At 34.8% G+C, this 26,994-nt stretch overlaps 3 protein-coding genes and 1 long non-coding RNA gene across 7 annotated transcripts; 1 reads left to right on the top strand and 3 right to left on the bottom strand.

Moving 5' to 3' along the window:
- Nucleotides 1-5,031: 5,031 nt before the first annotated feature.
- On the top strand, nt 5,032-6,219 carry LOC129895389 (uncharacterized). The gene is made up of 2 exons (XR_008767775.1): nt 5,032-5,223; nt 5,959-6,219. It is a non-coding gene; the product is annotated as an uncharacterized LOC129895389 (long non-coding RNA).
- Nucleotides 6,220-6,680: 461 nt separating this feature from the next.
- On the bottom strand, nt 6,681-10,423 carry LOC129895388 (D-glycerate 3-kinase, chloroplastic). The gene is made up of 12 exons (XM_055971101.1): nt 10,029-10,423; nt 8,670-9,055; nt 8,463-8,542; nt 8,334-8,385; nt 8,213-8,254; nt 8,063-8,141; nt 7,950-7,981; nt 7,798-7,866; nt 7,476-7,550; nt 7,275-7,391; nt 7,141-7,191; nt 6,681-7,040 (listed from the first exon to the last, which is right to left on the bottom strand). The coding sequence occupies exons 1-12, from the start codon at nt 10,255-10,257 to the stop codon at nt 6,897-6,899; spliced, it is 1,356 nt and encodes a 451-aa protein (XP_055827076.1). The 5' UTR covers nt 10,258-10,423; the 3' UTR covers nt 6,681-6,896.
- Nucleotides 10,424-11,026: 603 nt separating this feature from the next.
- On the bottom strand, nt 11,027-17,335 carry LOC129896979 (cyclin-A2-1). Of its 4 annotated transcripts, none has more exons than XM_055972985.1 (13): nt 17,126-17,335; nt 15,661-16,023; nt 15,265-15,373; nt 15,094-15,171; nt 14,590-14,732; nt 14,001-14,093; nt 13,408-13,541; nt 12,875-12,950; nt 12,134-12,210; nt 11,981-12,014; nt 11,733-11,882; nt 11,505-11,639; nt 11,027-11,414 (listed from the first exon to the last, which is right to left on the bottom strand). In XM_055972985.1, exons 2-13 carry the CDS (start codon nt 15,955-15,957, stop codon nt 11,355-11,357), a joined length of 1,386 nt encoding a protein of 461 aa, XP_055828960.1. In that variant the 5' UTR covers nt 15,958-16,023; nt 17,126-17,335; the 3' UTR covers nt 11,027-11,354. The 4 variants fall into 4 exon arrangements, with proteins under 4 accessions (XP_055828960.1, XP_055828959.1, XP_055828962.1 ...); XM_055972984.1 differs by lacking the exon at nt 17,126-17,335 and adding an exon at nt 16,678-17,094; XM_055972987.1 differs by lacking the exon at nt 17,126-17,335 and adding an exon at nt 16,678-17,094 and having other exon boundaries at nt 15,265-15,370.
- A 952-nt stretch (nt 17,336-18,287) lies between these two features.
- On the bottom strand, nt 18,288-25,488 carry LOC129894733 (aromatic aminotransferase ISS1). Its single transcript, XM_055970389.1, has 9 exons — nt 24,954-25,488; nt 24,802-24,849; nt 23,575-23,703; nt 23,343-23,402; nt 21,752-21,908; nt 20,977-21,083; nt 20,821-20,879; nt 19,536-19,644; nt 18,288-18,971 (listed from the first exon to the last, which is right to left on the bottom strand). The coding sequence occupies exons 1-9, from the start codon at nt 25,014-25,016 to the stop codon at nt 18,522-18,524; spliced, it is 1,182 nt and encodes a 393-aa protein (XP_055826364.1). The 5' UTR covers nt 25,017-25,488; the 3' UTR covers nt 18,288-18,521.
- Nucleotides 25,489-26,994: the final 1,506 nt, after the last annotated feature.

Raw genomic sequence — 26,994 nt, 5'->3', positions numbered from 1 at the left:
TATGTTAGCCTACAGACGCTTGCTATCGAGTAAAAACAACATTTAGCCAACTCAGCATCGATATGTGATTATATTTTTTATATATAAAGGGTTATAATTTTAGTAGGTAAAGAAAATAATTGATTTTTAAGATCACGAACTCACGAAAAGATAAGAATTTAGTTGTGTTTGACCATTAACTGTTAATTAATCGAACTCCTTTTCATTAGATTTGTCCATTGCTTGCGGAGTTTTTCATATTCATTATTGCCTCCTTAATTTTTGGAAGTAAGTCATTGCTCTGCAAAAATATGTATATTCACAATTGAAGCAGCAATGAAAGATGAAGCCCAAAATGAAGATGTGTTATAGTTGGGTTGCTTTTGCTTACTATATGGGCTTGGAATATCGTTAAAACTAGGGAAAATTTCGCAATATGACAAATCTTACTTCTATATTACGCATTTAGGATATAGTTTAAAACAATTACGATTCACAATAAATATATCTATCTATTTATGCGGTATGGTAAATCTCACTTGCCAAATATACAAATATATATGAATATTAGTTACCATTATACAATTTTTCTGATAAATATACATATATAATTCGATAAATATTATACAATTCGCCTCTCACTCGCCACTTTCCTCCCTCTCTTGATCTCAATCGCCTCTCTCCTCCCTCTCTTGATCTCGATCGCCTCTATCCTCCCTCTCTCGATCTCGCTCGCCTCTCTCCTCCTCTTTCTCTCAATCTTGCTTTCCAGATATACAAATACATATGTATATAGTTACATATATATAATTTTTTGACAAATATACATATATAATTTGACAGATATACATATACAATTCGCCTTTGGCTCGCCTCTATACCCGTTCTCTCGATATCGCTCCCCTCTCTCGTCCTCTCTCTCAATCTCGCTTGCCAGATATACAAATACATATGTATACCAGTGTTTGTATATTTTGGTATACAAATATTTCATGGTTATAACGTTTGTGTAATTAGCTACAACTTTTGTATAATTCGCTACAGCATTTGTATAATGACATATTTATGTTTGCCATTATAAGTAATTGGAAAACTATACCCATATGGAGTAATTATGCTTAAAAGGTTTGTCATATCTGAAAATTCCCCTTAAAAATAATCTTTCAACATGTTTCAATATTGAACAACAAAGGAATATCGTTGTTACTTTCTTTGTTCTAATTTATGTGATACTATTTAAATTTTGAGAGTCAATTAAAACTTTTTCCTTGACCCAATATTTTTATCTGTTTTAAAAATTTTTTAAGCTGTCAATTATTACGATTTATAGTATTCTTTTTGTATGTATGTTTATATAAAAAAATTAATGTTTCTATATTCTAAATCATGATCAAAATTTAAAAATTTGAATCTTGAAATTTAAGTGTTCTATATAAATTGAAACATAAAAAATAAAATACTACTAATAACTTAATTAGTTTAAATAATGAAATAATAGCAACTTTTATGTTTCAAGCTATGCCATGTGTAAAGCTCTGTTTTGCAAGAGATGCGAAAGGAAAAAGTAGTCAAGCACGTGCTGACACTCCATCTGCATTGCCAACACTAAACACCTGCGTCTTTCACACAATAGTTAAGTCAATTGAGCTATGATTCATTATTACTTCTCAAATAATATTCAAGCTTATTAATAATCAGTTAAATTATTAACTCTGCTCATTTGACCTTTTTATTTACTAGTTCTTTTGGGGATGTGCATGTTTATCCCAGAATATTTTATTAATTTTGTATTGTAAATGATATATTTTATCTCCTTCAAATTTATTGGTATTTACTAAAAAATATTTATTATTTTTATGATAGAAAGTACATATATCTTCCTAATAAAAAAAAATATATTTTAATTATAAAATTGACTAAAATTATATAAAGTAAAAATAACTAACTATTGTACAAATACAATTTTTAAATGAGGTTACAAAAAGACCACATGCCAGGTTAATCTATATAAAGTAACAAACCACGGTAAATTCTCAATAATAATAACAAAACAATAGAAAGATGTACAATAACAACAAACAAGAAACATAAACACTGAGCAAAACAAATTAAAAGAGACAACAGGAGAGCATAGAGATTTTCTCATTTTTTTCGATTGATGTTGTGTCAAATATCACTATTTATATAATAGGATTGAGGAACACAAAGAATTGTCATAAATGTGTCATTAATCTATTTGAGATCATGGATGATGATGATATGTGTGATTAAAAATCATAATGAATACATATATTCACATAATGAAGAGTTATGTGAATATAATATAGGTTTGTATGATTTTTTCTTTTTTGTGAAGGGCAAACATATAATATAGAATGTTTGGCTGTTACACAAGATAACTTATGAATAAAATATAAGTAGTATAAAGAATTATATTGTATTAGTTTTAGCTTAGCTTTAATTAATTAATATATATATATATATATATATATATATTATATGTAATAATATACATTTATTGGCGTATCTCAACACCCGTATCCGCATTCGAATTCATACCCCGAATTCTAAAATTTATATGACAAAGAATCCAACCTTAAGATCCGCACCCTAAGTCGGAGAAATTTAGTAACTTCTCTTCAACTTTGAAACACTACAGATAAGCTGGCCTTGACTAAAACTGTTTGTGCCTTTGAGGCTCATTGAGTATCACATACTGCAAATTTATTTAGCTCAATATGTATGCTGGTGCCATATGCGTATGAACCATACTTTGTTCACCTGTGGACTCATTGTCGGTCCCTTATTATTATTGGATTGGGATTGATAATGTTCGTACAGCCTGATGTGTGGATTTTCTGGAGTGGATACATATCACAATCTTGGTCCTCCGGGATATCCTTCAACAATGTAGAGCATATTCCAGTGATGAGTGACCTAATAGAACAGGGAAGTGTTCTGTGTATTGGACATCTGTGATTAAACGACTTCATTTTCTTAGTATAAAGACAGGTCCTGGTGTATTGGCTGATAGGTCTGCCATTCACCTAATTATTTTTGTTTGATGTTAGCTTTGTCCAAGAAAATTGGCATAAGCAATCCGAAGGAAGCATTAGCTCAATGCATATTAAAGGGGCCTGTATGTCTCCGCAAAGTTGTGCCTAATAGTGTTATAACAATGATTCATATTTCCTAATTCAAGAGTAAATTTATCATAATTCTCGAGTTCATTTGCTTCTTCTTTTAAGGCTGAAGAGTATGATCTCTCATGTTATTACTGGTTGGGTTTATAACACAAATCCATGAGTTGAAGTGTTTGTTGGTGTTAACCGTTTCACTAACTTGTTTCTCTTTCAAACCTAAGCAATAACATGTCATTATTTTAAAAAATGAACTTGTTAGCTTGTAGTGATAACTTGTACCAGTTTCAAACTCATAAGCACCAACATGTCAACAATCCTGAAAAATGACATCGTTACGGTGGTTGTGGTGCTTATTAAGGAGGCATTAGTAGTACTGCAACTTTATGAGCCTGATAGGGATGGAAACAGTATTTTTAGAACCTGAAGTTAGGGTAATCTTTTGGTGTTTTTGCAGGTAACTGAAACTGAGAACAGAGGAATCCTTCAATGCTCAAATAATTGAGGTTTCAACGTGAAAAACGAGTTCAGAAGATCAAGTAATGTACAATAACGTAAGGTAGCTCGTGATGGAGTCTGCAACTAACTGATTTAATGAAGTACCCTCTAGTAGGGTGTCCCAGTTTTAAATGTTAACTTGTCCTACATGTGTATGATTGACTTGGCAGTGGCCTCATTGGAGTTCTCCAGCTACACTAATTTTTTGGCTGATGAGATCATCTGTCTGTTGAATGAGCAATTTTTGTAAAATCATTTAGCGATTTTACCTCGCAAGGTAGGGGTGTAAAACCTGCGTACACTCTAACCTCTCTAGACCCCACTCGTGGGATTACACTGGGTATGTTGTTGTTCATTGAGCGATTGTACTTTCAGTGACATCAGATTTGTTATAAGGGAAAAGGCTCATCTATGTCACCCGTTAAAAAATTGACTCATCTATGTTATTTTCGTTTGAGAAAAGATTCATTCATGCCATTATTTGTAAATTGAAAATACTTTCCGTTTTGCAAAACTATTTTGTACACGTGGTCAATTATGATTCGGCCACGTCATTAACTAAATTATTTTTTTAAATGGAAAAGGTTAGAATATGCCATCGAACTTTGAGAAAAGGCTCATTTATGTCATCCGTTAAAATTTTGGTTCATTTATGCCATTTCAGTTAACAAATATTGGCATGGATGAACTTTTTCTTAAATGAAAATGGCATAAATGAGCCAAACTTTTAACGGATGACATGAATGAGGTTTTTCTCAAAGTTCGATGGCATATTTGAGCTTTAGGTTGGTTTGAGTGCTTAGCTTTATATTGATACAAGCTTTATTGAAGTCTTGTGCCCCCATTGGTCCTCGGGATTTCTCGGTTTATAAAAAGTTTGTTGTCTTGTTGAAACGATGATTAGTGCCTGTTATTTTAACATGATCTTACGTTTAAAAAACCTATAGTCTTTCCTCACATCTCTTTCATTTGAGATAACTTGCATAGATCCTTCAAACAACTAATGCCACACGTTTCATGTTTGTCTACCCTCAGACGGACTTAATACCAATCTTTCCTATCATATTACTGTTTCTAATTTTCACCAAGTATGGTATATTTACTTCTTTTGTTCTCCGGAGATGACGGAGCCAAAAAATTATATAATCCTTTAAATTAAGGGAAATCAACAAATTTTAAATACTACTAATCCAAAATTAGTTTCTATCAAATATTGAGTGTAAATCAATATATGAGAGAGATCTGTACATTGGTCAATTATGAGAAGACAAGTAGCTTTATCCTTTGTGGAAAAAATATACTGAAAACGACCAAATCCAATTTTCTAATTAGTGCCAGATATGTGATAAGGATATATTAAAATTGTGATAAATCATGTGTCTTCATGAGCTACATGGACTTTTGAGTTGTCTTTATTGAAAGTGAGCTTGTATTATAAATTATTCATACTCTCAAGCTATAAACCAAAGGCTCTCTCACTCTTTAGTTCCTTAAGGTGCAAGGCTAGAGAAGAAGTTGAAAAAATGGATGCACCCCGATATCAGGAGATGGCTTATCTTGATCATGTGAAACGTCGACGCGAGGAAAAAGGATGCCTTTATGCTTGGTTTGTATTTCTACTTCTTCACATCTGTTTTTTTTTTATAAAGCTGAACAAGTAGACACACGTGAATTGCCATGTTGGACGTGCGTGTCTACTTGTTCAACTCTATACAAATTTTACATATCTACTTATGCATACCCAAAATTGAAGAGCATGTATTATCTCTTTTTAGTTTTGTTACTTATCTTTTTTACTTTGGCTAGGCCTCTAAAGGCATCTTTTGACCTTATTCTTATCATTATTAATTGGATTTTAAAAGGTGTCTTCTGACCTTATTCTGCTTTGATCCTTCAATATTGCAGGGGGTGGATGGGTGCTCTTTTTTTTGTTTGTGGATATGCTGTTTTTCTTATTTAATGGCATGATTATTCCCTTGACATCCAACCACAGTGAATCCATTCTATATCAATTTTCAATGTGCTGATATATTCACCACTAAAAAATGGAAAGACTGATGGTAATCTTTTCTGGAAGCAAAAACTGAATAATCCACATGTTTATTCCAAATTTAAAACTTGGAACCATAAGATACTGACAAATTTGTCTGGAAGCTTAAAATTTTCATTATTGACGTTCTTAGATGAGCTTGAATAGAGCTATATAAACAATGAGTATTCCTATAACCGACTCCAACTTAGAGATCAAGATTTGAGGCGTAGTTTTTTGTTTTCTTTTACTTTTATTTGACCTTAACGCAATATGGATACTAAGACAGATTTATTGACTGAATGATTGCAGTTTGTTCGCAATGTGTTGCTGCTTCTGTTGCTACGAGACCTGTGAGTGCTGTCTGGACATGCTCTGCTGCTGTACTTGATGTCCCTCCTAGCCATGCCAACTCTGTGTCAATGTTAGCAACATAAGCTAAATATGGAATTTGTTTCCCTGGTTTTTCACACTATGTTTCTTCCACGTCTCTTTTGTTACCTTCCACTGTATATGTAAAACTCTGAAGTTGAATAAACTTGTTATGTAATGAATCCCATTTCCCATGGCAAATTGCTTCCATGATGGTTTTTCTCCACTCTAAAACTAGTTATGTAATGAATCCCATTACCTTGGCTTTTGTGTGAATTAGTCCATTTTGATGAAAATGTTTTTCCATGGAACATGAACTCTGTCATACCAAACTCACTAGAGCTGCTCTAGTGTTCTTAAAATAGATAAATAGCTAGAAAAAAAAAGTTATAAATACAGAAAATACAGTTCCCTTTTGGGGCTAGTCACGGCTCGGAATTAGGTCTTTCACATATTTGCATCAAACATAAGTCATTCATTACCAGTGAAGGTTTATGGTCAAAGGATAGGCTTAATAAACTGGCAGTCAAAAGCAAGTCACTTGATTAACAACAAAATAATCGGCATTTTTATCTTCACCTATGGTTTGATTTACAATATTAAACTTGAAAATACAACTGAAGACACACTCAGGTGGAAAGAACGCTTATGAGGGTATAATCTTTGCACAAAAATCAATCGAGGATCTTAATTAAACAAAGTAACTCGAGCAAGACTTTGTTCAAACATTTTACCTTCACATGTGGCTTAATTTACAATAGTACATTTGAATGTACAATAAAAGAGTTTCTCAGGAGGAAATGATGCTTGCAAGGGTCCTAATCTTTGAATAATAATCTATCAAGGATCAGAAGTAACTCCACAACTGCAGATTTACCTTAGCAAGCGAGGATGGGATTTCTTCCTTCATCAATATCAATGAGAAGAACATGCTCTGGATCTGAGCCAGAAGGTCCTTCTGAGTAAAGCGTGGAAAGGTAAGCCTTGTATGCTGGCAAGTAGCGGGATACAAAGTCCTTCACCTGTGAAAAGAGGGAAAAAAATATTGGAAAATGTTCCCCTGAAGCATTAAGTGATGGGTTTTCATTTCTTTTTTGAGAAAGAATACACATAAATTTCCACCTCCTCATCAGACATCCCAGGCTTTCCGTCAGCTCTCATTGCAATCTCCGCCTGAAAACATCCCACTACACTGGTTAAACAAACAGCACAAGAATAAATATGGAGGAAAATGCAGATGATATCACATAGCAAACCTGCAAACGCCATTGGTAGACATAACTAGGGTCTTGAATTTTGATGACAATCCATGATTTGACATACTTATGCCATGCATCATAATAAGCTTCTAAGTTCTTGTTGACCGTCTCTAGCTGCAATTTTGAAAGTTTCAGTGATCCAAGAAGATGGATCAAAATAAAAAGCACAAGCATCCAGAGAGAGTCTAGTATTTGAACCTGTGGATTAACAGCTTTGACAACTTCAGGTGGAAGGGGTTTGAAACCAAGCATCCAACCTTCAAACAAAATTACCTAATATCCAAAGTACTGACAATGACGTGAGGCAATCTTATCATTTCGCCTTGAGTTGGATCTATGAGAAAAGTTGTGCTTTTACAGAATGGGACCATGATGCTGACATTCTTACATTTTAAGTCATTTTAGAATTTTAACTTTTTTTGGGGGGAAATGATGGAATTGGGGGCACTCTTTGAATCATTAAACATTAGCTTAACAGAAATCCACTAATTGCCAGGTCTAAATAAAAACAACTTCATACCGGTAGAGGCCCTTCAACCTCTGGCCATTCGGAGGGATCAGCTCTGTCACCTCTACCATTGTAAGCAGACTGGAAATAAAGTTTCAGAATTATTAACACATAATATCAATAACCCACTGAGACTTAAATGTTTACTAGTCACTCTTACTTACTTTATCATATCTTGGAAGCTTCATCTTCACACCTGGATGTAGTTGAATATTAGTTAAGCATATAGACGCAGTGCCTAATTGAAAAGTAGCACAAGCTAAAAAGGTGAATTCACCTTCTTTCGTCAATTTACTTAGTGCTGTCAGTGTCTCAACAGACAATGGAAGATCATGGCTTCCAGCATTTCCACGAAACTGAAGTGAAGATGAAATTTTTTATTTTAATTTTTTGAGGAAAAGAAGAAGTGAAATTCGTCATTTTCTACCTCCAAAAGCAAGTTCCCTGGGTTGCTTTCTCTTAGTTTCGCCTAAAACCACATAATGTGTCAGCATTGGTGATAATACACAGACAGAAACTAGCTAGCAGCAAATTCGTGAAACATTTACCTGTTCTTCCGCTGTTAAGTAAAAATCATCAATGGATAGTGTAGCAGCTTTCCTGATTAACATGTGTGAGCATAATTTTTGGTTATTTCTGTCCCACAGAGGAAGCAAAAAATCATGACAGCAACTTACCTCCCCGTGATTTTAAAAAGATATTCTAATGCGAATACTAGGGTCGTCTTTCCACATCCTTGAGGCGCACTGAAGCCAATCTACATGCCAAGAATATATCTTATCTTAGGTGTGTTTATGTCTAGCTTTTCAAATCAGACCAGCATGATATTGACCTTTAATGGAAATCAAACACAAGAACCAAGTGAATGATAAAAATGTGTCTACCACCAATGGAGGGATTTCTTCTTCTTCTTTGAACTTGGAACTATGCTGAGAAATTTCCTGTTCACACCACAAGAAGACTGGAATATAGTAGTGGTAGATTCGAATTTTTTGGGCCTCGTTGAGAGACAACTGGTTGAGCTGAAACAATCTACAAAGCCGTAATCCATACTCTATCCACTTGTCAATGGACTCAGCCACCTTTTCTGGTGTCAGACCTATCTTACTGATGAGGGGGCCTGAACATATGAAGTCATAAAGATCGTCCACAGAAGAAACTTGTGCTCGTTCTTTTGAAGACACGGCATTCAATGGACCTTGCTTCCTTCCATTAGGGGAAAAATTATCACAAGAAGCAGATTTATCTTGCATCCATGAATATCCATTGCCTGCAAAACCATGATCAGCCATGAATGCAAAATGCAAAAAGGCGAAAAAACATGGCAGGGCAGCATTTTCACGGAAGTAACATTAATGGTCATCAACTGACATAAGAAATAAACCAGATAGATTACAAGACGTACAAACCAAGATCCACTGCATACAGTTAGCTAAGCTATTCATCTTTTAAGGTTCACTATTTAGCAAAACTTGCATCTAGGCTTACGCCTGCAGAAACCATTTATCCCCTGGGAGAGGGTTGTGCTTGTCTTTCTTCTCATATATTAAAAATTGAATTTCCAAAACCTACCATAAATATGTATATGGATTTAAAATTAGAAGAATAACCTTTCATTCAAAGTTGATCTCTTTCATTTAAAATAAAAAAGCCCCTCCTCGGGTTCCTCCTCTTTTTGCTCTTCAGCCTACCAGGTATTAGCAGCCGTTTCCAGCTGTTGTTCCCCTCCCAAGGGCAAAAACAGAATAACCTTAAGGGGTCATTTGGTTGGAAACTAGTTATCGTGGGATTAATTATCACAAGATAAGTTATTCCATCACTATGTTATAATTGGTAGGAATAATCCTACATTTTATCTCGGGATTAATATACCTAATACCTCATACCAAATGACATCAAGAATTTTATTTAGTTACTTGCAGTTTTCAACTCCAAACCTTTACTCCTTACTCTCCAACAAAGCTAGGTCTTAACCTGTTCATTATTTACAGTCCTAGGGAAAAAGAAAAACCAATTTTAGCACAACTGGAAGATCGATCAACTATATAAGCCGGTACGAAGCATTTATGTGCAAGAACAGCTAATTATCTGCCAATTACAAGAATCACGCAAAAAAAGTTCACAACCACTTCGAACAAGGAAACCCATAAAGAAATGAACCAAATTACAATAATTGAAATTGAATTGAAGCGAAACAAAAGTAGAACTGGTGGAAATTTATTTCCACAAATTAAAATTAAAACCTGAAGAATTGGAGAGGTGAGGCAGCATTTGAGAGGATAAAGGAGGACGCTTTGGTCTTGGGTATCCAGAAAGGGAAAAATTTGACGACCCAATTTTCCAGCATTTGAAATCGTAAATATTATTAAAATCATAAAAATGTGGAAATCTTAAAGAATATGATGATGATGTGGAGGAAGCTGACAGCTGCCATGGCGACGGAGTCTGAGATAATATATTCAATCCCGCCATTGTCGGCTCTCTCTTTCACACAGAAACAGAGTGAGTGAGAGAAGTGTGTGTTGCAGCTTTTTGTGGATACGTCAGTTAAAAAAGGATCGGTTAACGTTTGGCCAAGATGAATCTGACCTGAAAGCCATGTTGGATTTTTTTTTATGGGAACAAATAGAATGAGGAAAACAATAACAAGTAACATATCTCAACAAGAGATACATTTAAGATAACGAGATTTAAAATGATATTTTTTATATATATTTCCATGGCATTTAGTATCAAGAACAAAATATTTCGTTTTGAATTCAGATTAAAAATATTTGAAATTTATAATTAAAGAAAATCTATTTGACTTTCCAAATAATAATAGTGGTACATAAAACGAAATCAAGGGATTACTATATTCTTCAACCCCACCCCTTAATAGAGAAAACAAATTAAAAAGTACACTAGCATAAAGTTGGTTCCACTTTTTGTTGAAACTGTTATTTTTTAAATTATGTAGTTATACTATAATTATACATAGTTCTTGAATTGAGGATCTATCGATAATAATCTTTTTATCTCACAAAAAGTGAATTAAGATCTATGTATATTCAACCTCCTCAAATCTCACTCGTGAGACCCAATTGAGTATGTTATACTATAAATCATATATAGTGGAGTACTAAGTTTTAAAATACAAAATCATTTCAAAAGATTGTAGTAAGAAAAACATGACTCCCTGAAATAGTGCCATATATCGAGGGAAATAATTTAATATTTTATAGGCAAATGATATAGAAGATTAAGACAAATCATTCTAAATTACAAAAGCTGGCAAAGGTTGAAAAAAATAGCATGTACAAATATTACCTGCATGATTTTCTTGAATTATAACTGAGAAAGTTACTCATTTTTACTGCTAAACTTGCAAAGTTTTAAGTATATTCCTAGTGTGTCAAAACCTTTACAGCAAAAGAGTGGACAAAAGGAACACTCAAAGTGAATCTGAATCAGTTACTCTCATAAAAAAAAAGCCTAGGGAGGAGCCAAGTTGGAAAAAAGCCCCTTTATAGAATATGACATCTGCTTCAGCATTGCTCCACATTTGGTTAGTCTTATATCTTCAAATTTCATGTTTGGAACAGTGTCTCAAGTAGCTTTGGCGAAGACAAACACGCAACTGACTTGAACTGTTGGCATAGGAAAAAGATACACTTATTAGGGAACTACATATAATGACAACTTAAATGTGCTAATTTGGAATAGTAACATACAAGTACCTTATCTTGTCGGTATTTAGCACGTATGGCATTTAGAAGGCAGTTATTTGTATTCAACTGTAGATCTTGCAGTGCAAGAACTGTGCTTTTCAGATCCTGAGCCTTGTAATTGGTATAGTGCTCCAGTGTTGGACTCTGTCAAAGTTGCAGGCTTAAGTTCAACATATCAGAGACACACAGAAGCTAACAAATTAAAGTAAAAGAAAACAAGAAATTCAAGAAGCAAACCCATGGGTGGATTGACTGATCTAGTGTCCATCTCGCAAGGAATACAGATGATGCAGCAATAGCAGACGGAGTGAATTTCAAGAAGCCATATTCGAGCAATGTCAGTTCAGCAAGATAATTAGCCAAGAACTCCAGCTCCAGATTGGGATTCTGAAATTATGTATCATTCAGCAATACAGTTATACTTCAGTACAGAGAAAAGTTCTGTTATGATTCTTGGCATCAAGTGTTGCACAGTAATTCATTACCTTGTAAGAAGCTTGTGCTGATCTTACAAATCTCCTGCAAATAGCATCAACACAAGAAGATGAAAATTTTCTTTTTTCACAGAGACAGAAGGAAAAAGAAATACTATGCTGTTATACACATGAAAAAATTAACCATGGCTGAAACAAAAGTACCTGAGAAAGGTCTTTGCAGTTGGAGTTGAGAGTCGGAAACCAAGAAAGTTCAGAATAAGACTCTCCATTGCCAGGACCTGCTCCACTTTAGTATATCAGAATCTTCAGTTTGTCCAACTATCTAATAATAATATCTGAAAACCATTTTTTTCTGGGAGTTTTGTAAGATGATAGAGAAGGAAAGGGGAAGGAGGAGGTGTCGATATCTTCTTTAGTAACCAAGAGGTTTCATGCAGATATAGTATTTCCGCTGAACTCTACACATAAAATTATTGTTGACAGTATGTTGCATAGAGTTGCATTTCTTGTGGGAGTTTGACGAGATTCGCTCACTATTAAATATGAATGAAACAGAAGACACAGATCAACTTCCAATATTTGCAAGCTTGAAATAAGCATGGAGATTCATGAAAATCTAGAAGTTCTAGAACTATAGAAAAACCTCAAAAGCTTGAAGGGGAATATGCCCCCTGATAATTATACCAAACGATACACATTACACAATAGAACATATATAGAAAGTAAACTGCATGTGAAGTTTAGAGAGGAGAGATGTATGGATGATCAAGTTTATCAATTAGGTTCCCCATGGGAAGTACAGAACAGAACCCAAAGACATCATCTTAAACTAGCTAATAGCTTACTATGTCGGAACTATGCTTGTCCTTCCCACTCTTTTTCTTCACGCAATGTAGAAATTCAAGATCCTGATAGTGAGAACATGAAAGAGCAGTATTCTACCTCACTTTTCGTGTAAGCATTGTCAGTGATGAAACAGAACTCCTCAACACGTGGAGCACACATCTCTTCATATTTCCTTCAAAATTGAAAGAAAACCCGCATTCAGCCACCAGATAAATGTATTTCTTTATTCAGGGATAAAAGGGAAAAGATTTTTGAATATAAAATGCAAAGTGATGGAAAAAATGCTTGATATCTTCCCTTTTTACAGGTGAAGGCACATTGCAGTCTGCAAATGTGGCTACATAGGAGAATTTCTTCATAAGCACACATAATATGGAATGATGAGTTTGTGATTGTCAGATTCTAAAACGAGTGGAGTTCTTAGTCTTGGCCCTATAGGCACTTTGTAATTAAGACGTTTCCAACTATAAGGCATTGTCAACCACCCAAAGATTCTGAAGTAGACTTCTGTTTAATTTAGAAAGGAAGGATCATATATTTCTTTCTCCTTTATGCATTTCAAGAAAATGTTTTCAGAAAGTATTATTACAAAGAACCTATAGTAGTACAAACAGTTGTGTTGAGCTTACGAGGCAACTAGCATGCAAGTGATACCAAGGAGCTGCAGGTTTTTCCTTTCCACATAGTTTTGAGAGAGAAATAGATCGATGAAGTGAACAGCAAGATAGAGTGTATCTGGCACCAACATATATTCCTCTGACACCTGACACAAGATTAGACAATGACCTTAGCAACCAGCTTTCTTATAAAGCATTTCTAAAATCAGCAGGCAAATAACTAGCATTATGAGCTCAAAGGGTAAAGGAAGGGGCAGAGAGGCGAGACGAATCCAACATCAAGTTGAAATTATATGGACTATACTAGCACCAAAATTCACAAGAATCTTACGAATGATTTATCTTAAGTAAAAAACAGATACGATCTTTACAAGTCTTTTTCGAAACTGATCTAAGATGAAATCAGCACCAGATGATGAAAACCCAAAATGAAAATGTAAAGTTGCTTGTCCAAGTTAATACTGTTAGGAAATTGATCTGTTTCACATTTATTTGTTCAAGATGAATCATGTGCTAATAATTAGAAAATGCCAGCACTGGAAGACATAACACAATATGCTTCGGCTATTCAGTTTCTTCTTTTTTTTAGATAAACACGAAAGTACCTCCACAATCCAGTCGACAAGAATTGCACGCATACTTTGTGTGATATCTAACTGGAGTGTTTCCATGAAATTTGAATGCGGTCTTCTAATTACCTGGAGAAATACAAATTAGACTTTGCATTAGGATAAGTTTGCAGTTATCCACTGCAACTGAAAAAGACTACGGCTACTACTTGACACCATTATCCTAAAACAAGGAAATCTCAGAAGTTATACAAGTAGAGATTTGGATTCAGAAAATTAAGCAAATAATGCTTATTAATATGCAGAGAAAAACATTCCAATAGGTAGGTGTCACAGTGGGAAAGTATTCTTGAGCTAAAGTATCCAGCATTCTTTCATAAGTGAGTATACATCGAATGTATGAAGGAGGATTAACAAAGAAAAGAAACAAAGTGGTGTTACAGCTAAAACTGAAATTATAACGAAAGTTGAGCATTGATGCTGGTTTTTCTAACTCAATTTTTGAATAAAACAGTGAAAAAGCATCCTTGAGTGGTTTTTGCAAATATGACTTCTGCCAGAGTGCCAGTTACTTCGTCAACTAAGAAATCCACAAGAACAGTGCAAGAATATCAATTAAACGAACCTCTGCGACCCGTAAATTGTTATATATATCGTGAGCATATTGACTGCATTGTTGTGGATCCTTTTGATCAGAATCAATGTCTATGAAGTCCAACTTTGTTGATGTTGATGGTGCTGCATCACGGACAGCTTTCTCAACTGTGCCTGGTAAAAAGTTCAATTAGTTTAGTATGCAAAAAAGAGGACATTAACAGAACAACATGGTTGCAAATGCATGGAACACAAGAAAACTAGTAGATATGAATCCTTTCTCTAGAGAAAAATGTCAAACAAAGAGAGTGTGATGGAGAATTCCTATCATTATTTTGGTCAAAAACATATCCACTAAGTACTCAAGAATAAAGTATGAAGATAAGACCAAGGCTTCCTCGATGATTTATAAATGTTACTACAGAGAAATCACTTGTTATCATCATCTCTTTTTCTTAATTATCCTGTTAAGCACAACCACAAGCTTGTCAAAAGTTGTATTGTTCCAATGAAACATGGTTAAAAGGAAACTAACCTTTTCTTGGAAAACCTTTGATTTCTATTGGATTTCCTTGTTCATGGGACTTTCTGTCTGAGCAACTTTGGCTACTCCCTGCAGTTAGAAAATCAGGTAAATATTCATAAAACTGAATCAAATAGTACTTCTCAGATTAGAAAGACATGCTCTCAGCATCTTGATCCATACTTGGTGGTAACTTGGATGGAAATTGATAGACTTTAGGGTCGACAGAAGTAGTCACTTTAGACACATTCATTGAGCTGTTTCCAACTCGCATGATCTTCTTCTTCTTCTTCTGACAATTATAATAAACTAAATCATATAATAACAGGAATAAAATGAGCCAGCAGGAAAGTGTGTACACTATAACCAAAGCTTTATTGGGATAATATAGAAGCACATACAACACATGCATCCTTGAATCAGCTAAGCACAATACTATTCTCTACTTGCAATATTTCAGATATTTCAAAACTCTTTTTGATATTTAAGGAAGTCTACAACAGTCAAACTATGAAACTTGTTTCACATGGTGTCAATGACAATGTAGATAATACAAGTAAAACAGGAAGAACTACTAACTGGGACTTTGGTAGCATTGAGGCAATCTCCATTTGAAGTGTTGCAACATAGATTTGTGACATCCTTAAGCACTGGACGGCATTTCTGCTCCACATAGGAAGTAAGTGGAACATTCTTGTTCCTCTCCCTGAGAATTGCCGTGCTAGAATTTATCCGCAGAGCACGTTTCTGACCTCGCTGCTTTGGCAGTTCTGCAGTGCGTGCAACCATGGATTTTTCAGGGACAGCAGCTCGAGATCTTGTAATTCGAACCATGGGCTCAATGGCAGCTGAGATTACTGAATTTTCTCTCTTCATAGTGAGAGTGTGGGGGGAATGGAATTAAGCTAGTCAATTTACTTTTAGTCGAACCCCCTCATTTACCTGCAAAACTTCTCAAAGTTAGTAACATATCATTTCAACAATTACGAAGCTCAAGAAACATTGAAACTAACAGAAGCTTAACCTACTTTATTATGGAAGCCAACCATTATAATTTATAGCCAAGGAAAGCTTAAGCTTCATCTTGACTAAATTTAGCACCAAATAAGGAAGAATTCATGTATAAACGTTTCTGTAGGACTCCAATTCACAGGATAATACCGTTCGAAATGAAATGTGCATGTAATATCAAGAATTATGAAGCTCAAGAAACATTGAAACTAACAGAAACTTAACATACTTTATCATGGAAGCCAACCATTATAATTTATAGCCAAGGAAAGCTTTTGCTTCATCTTGACTCTGGCGCTAAACAAGGAATTCATGTATAAATCTTTCCATAGGATTCCAGTTCACAGGAAAATACCATTCAAATGAAAATGTGCATAAGAAATGCCCAATATTCTGGATTCATATTCACAAAAATAATACTCCATTAGTCAAAATGACACGTCCACAAGTCCTACTAATATCAAGCAGGAACATTAAACTATTAACCATAAAAAAAAAGGTACAAATATTAAAGAACTTACAACAACAATATATCCTACAAGTGGGTTTTGGTAAGGATAATGTATACGCAGATCGTACCCCTACCTTGGGAGGCGGAGAGGCTGTTTCTGATAGACCCTCGGCTCAAGAAAACAATAGGAGTGAAGAAACCAAGGCAAAGAGCGTACTTCTCCACTAATGTAAATGTTCTAAACTTAAACAGGAGAAAAATCTCAATGAAGCAAACAGGCACCACATCTCAATCAAGGATTTAAAATGTGGCTCAATATCAAACTATAATCCAAGAAACGTTCAAAAATACATCCTTTACCAAACATCTAGATACATAATTAAAGGAAATTCCGCTACATTTCTTCTTTCTCTACTCCAAGAATACTAAAATATTAGACAAACACAACGACCCACTTCAATAAAATAGAAAAAATTGGCAATGCAAGAAGAGCTATTAAAGATTTGATAATTTCAAGAAACCACAAAGACCCTATCTCCTAACAGCAAAATGTTATTGAACAAAGAATGTAGCTAAGTAAACCTTGCTGTGCAATCAACAGCCACAAGAACATTCAAGAATGTGATCAAGACAGGATCTTGATGAGAGAAAATGGAGATTGAAATGTGAGAGAGGCGGGATGTTTAGAGTTCAAAGTTCAAATTCAAGAAATTGAAGGAAGGTTAAAAATGAGAAAAAAGAAAATCCTCTATTAATTTCTTTATCTTGTGTTTACAGTAATGGCCTTTGACAAAAGAAAAGACAAAAAAACAGATGAAGTTTTGACTGGTTTGACTAAAACGGTTTCATAGAACAAATTACTGTTGTAATTTATAATGTGTTTGGTTATTATAAGGTAACGCGGTCCTAAAATGTAAAATCCAAGGCCATCCTAGCTAGCTGTTTTATTCATGAATTACCCCCTTGTTTTGGAAAATTATAAACATTTGGTCCTTATCTATTATACATGCTATTTTTTAATCCATTTTGCTCAAAATATGAAGTGAAAAATATCAATCATATCTACTAGTTTTGTACTTGGTTACTACTTATTTGTTAGATTAGTGAAAACTCACAAGATTGAGAAAAAAATAATGGTGGATTTCTCAATTGGTATGGTAACCTAGCTATTGTTACACCTCATTAGACTAAAATTTATAACATGAGCTACTTACTCATAATGATTTAAATTTTTGTGACAAAGTAGCTCATTGTATTAAATTTGGTCTCAAGAGGGGTAACGATAGCTAAATTGCAATGCAAGAGAAATTAATTGAGCAAAAACATCATTTGCTTACCCTACCAAAAGTGACCTTATTTACATACTTGTATCATACATTTCTTTTACCAAAGTTTCACGAGTCAACATGTGCATATTTCAAATAATTTATCGGACAATTCTATGCTGTGACCAGGTACCCGAGCTAATATTTCTGAATTTAGTCTCATACCTCAGCTACTAGGCCATTCCCTTGGAAAGTGGAGACTAGTGCCATGTTTCAGTTGTCTACAATCCATTAAGTGAACCTACCTGTGCATTAGAAGTCATCTTCTTAGCTTAGCTATACTTCAGCCAGTAATTAAGTGGAGAAAGATAGAGGGACAGGCGGATTATCCACCAAATTTTGAATGGTGTGTCATTAGCCCTCGGGAATTTCTAACAACCTGGTAATCGACACATGTAAAATGGTTCCATGAGATATGCTCAGAGATAAATGAGACACTTCCATCATCCATTTAAGAAAATTAGGTATCTATGAAATACTTCATTTCAATCTATACACAATGGCAAGTTTTAGCTTGCATTTCCAATGATCAAGTTGAAAAGCTTAAAACCCTTCAATTATTAAGGACAGAAAGTGTCTTTCATTGTATTGTTGATGACTGATGTCCAGGAGAACCAGCTGACACCAAATTTTAGACTTTTAGTCTGAGAGAATCATGAAACCATTCCACTATTTACCAGCTCTTCCAAACCTTTCCTGAGCCTTTCTGCAGCTGCTCGACAGTCCTTTTCAATCAATCCTCCAAAGGCGATCCTAACATAACCAGGACAACCGCTGGAACTTCCAGGGATCAGGACTATTCCATGCCTCTTAGCTAGCCAGTGAACTACTTTGAAGTCGTCCATGTTATCTGGCAGCTTCGCCCACAGGTAAATGGCACCTTCTCCCCCTTTAACAGCTCCCTCTCCCAAAGGAGACAAGGCTTCTTGAAGCACCTCTCTGTTCTTGACAAGGTCTTTTACTTGATTAGTTACCCATTCTGGTCCCATTTCCATCGAGTAAAGAGCCAATCGCTGTGAGATTATTGAAGCACAAATTGGTATGTTGTCCTGAACTTTAAGGAGTTGAGCTGCGAGCCCTTCCACGTCCGATGGGTATGCTATCTGCATCCATTAAGACATTAGTTTAGCTCACTCACAAGATGAAACTACTTTTTCCATTCAGGAGTAAATATTCAGTACAAAAGTTTGCTGAGGAATTTTGCTGCAAAATTAACATTGCAGTGAAAACATGTTGTAAAGCAATCACGCCTCATCCACAATAAGTCTTAGCTGTTGAAACATCTCATTTTTGTTGCAAAAGAACACTTGTATTTGGTTGCTATTGAGACCAGTTTTATATTCAATCCCAGCAGATTACTCAGCCAGGCACACATGTTTTTATAAAAGCTAATGACTGACAAGTATAGAGAGATTGATTAGAGGTGTCATACATGCTGGTTTTAAAAGAGATGTGTGAATAAAGAGAAGAGGTTTTTGGGGGGGGGATAAAGGTAAAGACGAGGGAGCTCATGAGGCAAGAAGATGCAGTTGCGGAAAAAATAGAAAAATCATCTTTTAACCTGGTATATTTTTCTGGTTGTCAAGAGTCACCCAACAGAATAATAATCACTTGTGTGCCCAATATCATTACATTTCTAGATATAATTTAGAACAAGAATCACTTACATATCCAACTCGCCATCCCATCATCCCATACGCTTTAGAGAAGGAAAAGATGTTGACAATGTGGTTTGCTTCTATGCAAACATGCTTCCGATCATCATACATGAAATACCTGCAAATAACTTGCAACATATATATAAGAACATATCATTCAGGAAAATAGAAAACCACAAGCAGAGTGTACTGAGAAAAGTTGCAAGAAAAAGAAGGGAACAGAGATGATATTTGCAGAACAAGATGTTTGCATTCATGGAAGAGCAAAGACTCAATAGATAGTTAAGATGCTAAAGGTACTTCTTATGGTCCTGCTTCAACCACCCTTCCTTCTCTACCTTTTTGTTCAAAAACTTAAGTTGCGAGCTGGAGCTGCCATAGCTTATGGCTATAGCAATGGGAGGGCCCCAGCAGAGAGAAAAGCAAGGATAATGAGCTCTCCACCCGCCAAAGCGGACGGCAGAAGCAGCGGGCAAGTGCTTGGTAAGCCAACAGCCCAGTGAACCGGGCGGGGCACTCGAAGAAAGGGGGACACACTGAGCAAGTACGAGAAATTGGCCGCGTTCCGCTTTCTTGAGAGGATCAAAAGCGCGATAGAGAAAGATAGATTCACAGTGGGGTGACATGCCTAAGTTCCCTAAGTTAGTTAGCGAACACGAGTTGCCTCACTTTAATGATTTCGTTGAGGAGAGACGGAGGTTCGGGAAGAGCTCGATAGGGTCGAGAAAGGGCATAAACTCCCATAAAAGTGGAATTTAGGAATTGTAACTGGAAGTGGTTCGACCTGGAGTGAAGCTTTGGCGCGGCTATTAGATTGTTTTAACTATCTAACACCTTGAGAAGCCAACTTTCTAGGCTTATTTGTCATCTAGGGATTGAGAACAAACAGCAACAATGGGCCAATAAGGATGAATTCAAGCCTGATCATTCTGTCACTTTAGCTATTTCCTTCCTTCTTAGCAATTAAAATTCTGCAACAGATCCCAGGATAGCATAAATTTTCTTGCCTATCAAATTTAGTGTAAGTTAAGGTTCACAAAGCATAAATTGTTCCTCACAATGCCAACACAAACGACCTGTATCCTTGGTTTATTCAAAAGTCTCTTGCTGGTCTAACTAAAAGTATTCCAGGATTATATTAGTCCATTCAACAACTACTTCCCTCATCATCTTTAGTTCTAAGACTGTCATCATTCGTCCACGGACGAAAAAACAAATTGGCACCAGTCATTAACAGCAAGTACTCAATTCAATATGAGAAACTAAAAGATATACAACAGAAAAAGTCACTTACTCATATGTGTTATCAATTACGAGCCAACATCCCGCTTCCTTACAAATATCAGATATCCTCTACATAACAAAAATGCAACTTGTTAATGTTTCAATAAAGTAAAATCACACGAGAATACTAATGCACTATCATATCTATAAAGATGAGATAAGAGACCTTAAGAAGGGACTCAGGGATATATGTTCCTGATGGATTGCCAGGATTAACAACAGTGACAAGCTTTGGGGTCGGTACAGTATTCTTTAGAGTACTCTCCAACCAGTCTGAAAATTGAGAAATCATGGAATATGTCAATCCATAGACAACCAAACAACAAAGGCAGATAATGTTTTGAAACTCTCAAGTCCATTATGCAAAACAGTGGCTATATTTAGGTTAACATGATGCATTGAAGTGGCAAACTATAAGTTATAACGTACTTAAATCAGGTCAACAATCGGGAGTGAAGTTTACTAACTTCATTTTTCTTTTTCTTTTCTTTCTGGTGGGGATGGGGTGAGGACATCCAATACGAGAAAAAACACAGAACGATGGTTTCCAGACAACATTCTACAAATCAAGACCATTATGAATGATTTACACAACTTGCAACACAAAGCAGAACACTACTTCTGCAGCAACCTCTTCTTAAGTTGATTTCTACACAAGTAGTGTTAGATTCAGAGAAGATGGAGTTTTTTGATAAATTTCAAGCAAAGGGGAAAAAAGTAACTCATAGTACATATGTGATTAGTGATTACGATATATTCCCAAGTGCTCAGACGACAAAGATAAAACGGATGTTCACTCAAACTTGAACATGCATGCTAGCACAAAAGAGATGTATACCACAACATCTAGTATAACAGTCTTAAGGAAAACTAATGGAAGGAATAGTAGTCTTAATAATGGGGAGGGTACCGCGAAATGAACATCATAAGAAAGTATAAACCTGCATCAGGATGGAGTGTCTTTGCATCACCAGGACCCACCAGAATATCGGTAACACCTGTCATCTGGAATGACATGTGTGCATTGAAGTAGTATGGTGCAAACATAACGACCGAATCGCCAGCATCACACAGTGTGAGAACAACATTTACAAAAGCCTGAAATCAATTCAGTTAGACTCCATTAGAGATTTCTAAGAAATAGGAATACAGCTAGTCCATTAGTCACTAACAAAGAACATACATATGCACAAATTGATTTACCCGTAAATGTAGCATCTCTATTTCACTATAAATGGCTCTTTAACATAGCTATACTATCTTCATTTAGCTTAAGATAGCATCTGAATTTGTTTATTGTAGTAAATAGTGGTTTTAATTTGGAAAACTATTGAGGACACCACTCTCCTGTTAAAAAAGAGAATACTTCTCTTTAATGGACAGGTATGTAATGTTATGTCTGTACTCTCTACTCATACTTTGTGAGCCCATTGGACCATCATTTACTCAGTCATGGAAAGTCTAGCCAATTAAATCTCAAATTAGTACCCTAAGTAATCCCAAGTTCCATTTTGCAGACAAATTGTGAGGTTCAAGTGCTTGAGCATGTTAGGTATGTCAGTAGATCTTTTCCCTAATACGTTTCTGACAGATGATGCTAAATGGCGAGTGTTGTTGCTGCAGATGTTCCCATTGCAAGATTGTCATCTCATGAAAGTGACAACATACAAAAATATAGCGATAGCATGCAAGAACTAAAAGAGGTCTTATAAAAAACAATAGAGCACATTTGACTTTTTCGATCAAGTTGTAGCATGGAGCTAAATAAGCCCACAACAGAAGAGTAATCTTTTTATATCAAGAAAAATACACATAAGCAGAAGAATAATCTTTAGATAGGTAGAAGCAGAAGAAAATAAAATCCATATCTCAAAAGCACACCAACCTTTCAGTACACATCATGATATACAAAGAAGCTAAATTTTCACGAGTGAGGCAGTTCTATTTGTCTTTTCATAAGTCCTCCATACCGTTTATCAGGAAAAGCACTTTTGTACGGAAGCTAGCATTTTGTTGACTACATAGACTCTAACAAGCCTTCACCAAAGAGAGAGAGAGAAGGGGGGGGGGGGTAAAAAGAAAGGAAATACTTCACTCAAAAGTAGATGAAATCTCTTAGTATTGTGACAATGCAGATAGTAGAAAATTGCACTTTTCTTTGAGGAGCCCTACCATGTTTCTAGTATGAACTAGCCAACTTTGAACATAAATGAAGGGAAAAGGGGAAAAGGGGAACTGAAGAATAGCTAAGGAAGGTGAAGTAAATATGCACCCAAATACTGGTCCTCTGTCAAAGAAAATGAACCTTGTATGAAGGTGGAGTAGAATGAATCTCAATCCACTCTAACTCAAGCAAGCAAATCACCAAAATGCAGTTCCATTCTACACCATCCAACCTTTATCTGGAAAAAGCTGGAAGAAAGGCGAGAAAGAAAGGTAGCCTACTACTATTAAGGGCAGGTAAGAAAGAGAGGTGAGCTGACTGGCACCTATACCCTCAAATGACTGAATAGTAATAAAGTAACATTTTACCTGATTTGCACCAGCAGTAACCATCACTGAGGATTTATGTAGGTTATTTTCACGACCCAACTGGAGAAGAGCACAAAGAAAGTATTAGACTAAAGATGTAAAAACCAAATCTCAACGAGTGAATAATATAGTTTGAAGACATGAAATGAAGCCAATTTCATATGTGACAGTAACTGACTGGTTCACTAGGCAAAAGTACCAGTACCAGAGTAATCCAACTGATAAGCCATACCTTTTGCATCAACGCCTCCCTAAGCTCAGGAAGGCCCTCATCGGCACCATAGCGACTAACTGAAGGTTCCCAGATGACTTCTTTCACCTTTTCAAGTGCTCGCGCAGGTGGTTGCCAGTACACTACTCCCTGTAAGACGGAGAAGAAAATAAGATGGTACCAAGATATATGGACGGAAAACATGGACAAACTATACTCAGGCAAAACCAATATAACTACTCAATCTAACAGAAAGATCCACCTACAACAGATAACTCTATTCCTTTTGTTTACTCTTTCTGGAAGGTACATAAAGAAGCAATAACTAACCACCCATTCCCCAGGCCCCAACCCCAGCAAACTAGACAACTTTTAAAACATCCATTGGCAGATTTAGGTTGATTAAACTCTTTTTTTCAAATGGAGGTTGATTAAACTTGTGTGTCAACAGATCAGTCCTCAGAGATCGTAATAGTACCAGTCCTTCCTAAGACAGTCCAATAATAGACGGATAACACTAAGGGATAACTTCTCGCAGCGCATGGCAGGGCTGCATATATTCTTCTGTATCACAGCATACTTGGTTAACTCAAATAAAAACAGATCAAAAGAAAAGTATTATAACTCTTTAGCACAGGAAAAGGACAAACCGACCATAGAACATACTAGCAAAAAAGTTTTGTAATTCCAGAGATCATGGTAGAAACCTCAGAAAATTTCATCACAAAACCAGAAACTCAGGCAATTTAAGTTATTTGCAATCACCAGAGAAACTTAAGGATAGAGAGAATGTCAACCTTATAGCAGTAGCATACCTTTACGTGTGCTCTAGGTCCATAACCCACCCACCTACCCCTTCTACCCACCCAGCTCAGTGGCCAGTCATAATCTCCATTTTCCACATCAAGAACCATCTGGAAATACATTCTTTACATGGGAGGTAAGTCCAAATGGAAAATTATTTTTTCCCCATTACTGAACTGACTTAAATATTAAGCAATTCATATTTCAACTAGAAAATATTGAAATTGATAACCTCAAGATTTAATTAGACCAGTTTAATCTAAGTCAATCTAATCAAGATTTCGGAAGGCACAAAAAGATGATCTGTAGGCTTCAAAAGCCATCTCAACACAGATGAATTTTATCAAAGTTCTCAACTTTTCGAACCATTCAATGAAGAGTAGAATAATAAAACTAAGATAGAGTAAAACAAAATGAAACAAACATTGGAGAAAGTAAACAAACCTGAGCTAGAGATATACAATCTTTATTACCTCGGACCAGTTCTTGTATCTATCAATAGCAAAAACACAACAACAACAACATATCCCATCAATGCACAGAAACTTAAACCAAACAAAAAAACAAGAAATCCAATCTAGGGTCTTGCAATTTACCTGAACCATAACTGGTGTATCGGTAAGAACAGCTCTTCTAGCGAGCATTCCAAAAGAACCCATTTCCTCTTTCTCTCTTAAAACAATAAAATAAAACACGACCTTCAACAAAAAGGAGTTGTTATCCACCTTACCCACAAAGCAAAAAAGGCCTTTCCCTTTCTGAAAATCTTACAAAAAGCTTGGAACTTATATAAAGGGATCGTAAAATATATAAAAATTGAATCTTTTTGTTAAATTAATGAATAGATTTGACTGCTACGGACAACCCTTGAAACTGCTAACTGCAACTGGGAATTAATAATATTGTAGTAGCTGGCAAAGGCAAAGGCCAAAAAAATTTGTATTTTTTTTGTTTCATCCACGTTATAGCAGCATATACGTTAGGAATTTGTTTGACTGTTAGAAGTTGGAAGTATCCATTTATTTTTTGTAGAGAAAAACAAGTTTCTCTTTTTTTATCTCCCTTTTTGGTGGTTTCTTGACCCTATCTCCCACCTACTGTCCAATTCTGGACACTCAAAACTCAACCCCTAAAATGTTCTACAACCTCAGTTTCTTTTGTCATGTTTTGTTTAAGAAAGTAGAAAAAAAATATGATTTTTAAATTAGATATATTAAAAACATTTTTAAATGTATGTAAAAAATTAAAACTTAAAATAGGATTAAAAACAGTACGACAAACAAAATTGAAATAGATAAAACGGAAAAGAAGAAAAAATGTCCGTAAATTATGTAAAATGGATAAAAATGTTATGTTTATAGTTTGGTCTAAAAATATTCTTACTGTAAATATTTTAGTTCGGAAATACCTCTATTGTTACTAAATTGGTCAAAAATTCTTTTTTTTGAATAAATATATTATTATTTTCTTCTTTTAAACACATCTTGTTTCTAATATAAATATTATTTTTAAAAATATTATTCTTGTTTTTTTTAAAAAAAACATTTAAACTAAAAAAGATGTTTTGACCCATTAAATAACAAGAAACGTATTTTTGGACCAAACTATGAATAACGAGGATATTTTTGGATCAAATTATTAACCAAGGGCATTTTTGCTCAATTTCACAGGACCTTTTTTTACTCTTTTTTCTAGACAAAATTATTTCATAAATTGGAAATATTTCATAAAGTTATTTCATTATTGTAATAAAATGGTAGGATACATAATTTTGAAACTAATTAGTACTTTTAATTAAATACATAATAAGATAACTCTATATTTTATTTCGAAATTATTATTCTTATCCTTCTTACAAAAAATGTTCTCTTGAGGAATCTTTGGTACATGAATGAAATAAATAAATTATCCTATATGGATTGAATATCTCATGAAATCAAACGCTAATTTTTAAATAAAAGGTATTTTAAAAAATGAATAATTCTTATAGCAAAATGAATTCACTATTTGTTAGTGTCACAGATTAATAAGAGCATGCTTTTATTTAAAAAAATGCATATATTTTTATTTTTTAATTTCATATTAGACATCTTATAAATAAAATCTCAATTAATTTAAATTTGAAATGGATAAGGTGCATTTTAAAGAGAAATATTCCTTTACATGAATACGACTCCTTTCATATTCATTCAAATCAAATATATCTAATTAAAAATGAAAAGGTAATATCAATATGGATACATCACTACCTTGTGGTATTTATTTATTTATTATTATTTTATTATTACTTATTTTACTGTTGTTTAGGAAACAAAAATAAAGATTCGGCACTGAATACTTGAATTGCGAAACTTCGGGGTACATTCCATTTATTTCTATATTCTCTTATTCTTTCAAGGAGAATCCACTCGAGATAACAACTCCATAAATAAATTTATCGGTGACTCTTTAAAATTGACATCAAATTTTATTTAGATATCTTAACTGGACGATGTTCACTTTAGACACCTTATGTAGTGTTTTACTGTGTCATTTTGATATTTTTTTAACAATCAGCTAAAATTACAAACCGTGTATAACACACTCGCAAATGACCTGGCACTACGACTAATTAAAAAAGAACGCGTGTTATTTGAG

Source organism: Solanum dulcamara, chromosome 7 (assembly GCF_947179165.1).
Source record: "Solanum dulcamara chromosome 7, daSolDulc1.2, whole genome shotgun sequence".
Lineage (NCBI taxonomy): Eukaryota > Viridiplantae > Streptophyta > Magnoliopsida > Solanales > Solanaceae > Solanum > Solanum dulcamara.
Note: the sequence above shows the minus strand (reverse complement) of the source record. Positions and strands in the feature narration are given on the sequence as shown.

Coding starts and splice junctions, on each gene's coding strand:
- LOC129894733 (XM_055970389.1), bottom strand. CDS start 25,016: ATGGGTTCTTTTGGAATGCTCGCTAGAAGAGCTGTTCTTACCGATACA. Junction 21,084..21,751: donor GACACTCCATCCTGATGCAG/GTTTATACTTTC, acceptor CTCAATTTTCAG/ACTGGTTGGAGAGTACTCTA. Junction 20,880..20,976: donor TCCCTGAGTCCCTTCTTAAG/GTCTCTTATCTC, acceptor TTTGTTATGTAG/AGGATATCTGATATTTGTAA.
- LOC129896979 (XM_055972985.1), bottom strand. CDS start 15,957: ATGAAGAGAGAAAATTCAGTAATCTCAGCTGCCATTGAGCCCATGGTT. Junction 14,733..15,093: donor CAAAGGTTTTCCAAGAAAAG/GTTAGTTTCCTT, acceptor ACTTTTTACCAG/GCACAGTTGAGAAAGCTGTC. Junction 13,542..14,000: donor TTGTCGACTGGATTGTGGAG/GTACTTTCGTGT, acceptor ATCTTGTGTCAG/GTGTCAGAGGAATATATGTT.
- LOC129895388 (XM_055971101.1), bottom strand. CDS start 10,257: ATGGCGGGATTGAATATATTATCTCAGACTCCGTCGCCATGGCAGCTG. Junction 7,192..7,274: donor TCTACCAATGGCGTTTGCAG/GTTTGCTATGTG, acceptor GGATGTTTTCAG/GCGGAGATTGCAATGAGAGC. Junction 7,041..7,140: donor CTGGGATGTCTGATGAGGAG/GTGGAAATTTAT, acceptor CTCTTTTCACAG/GTGAAGGACTTTGTATCCCG.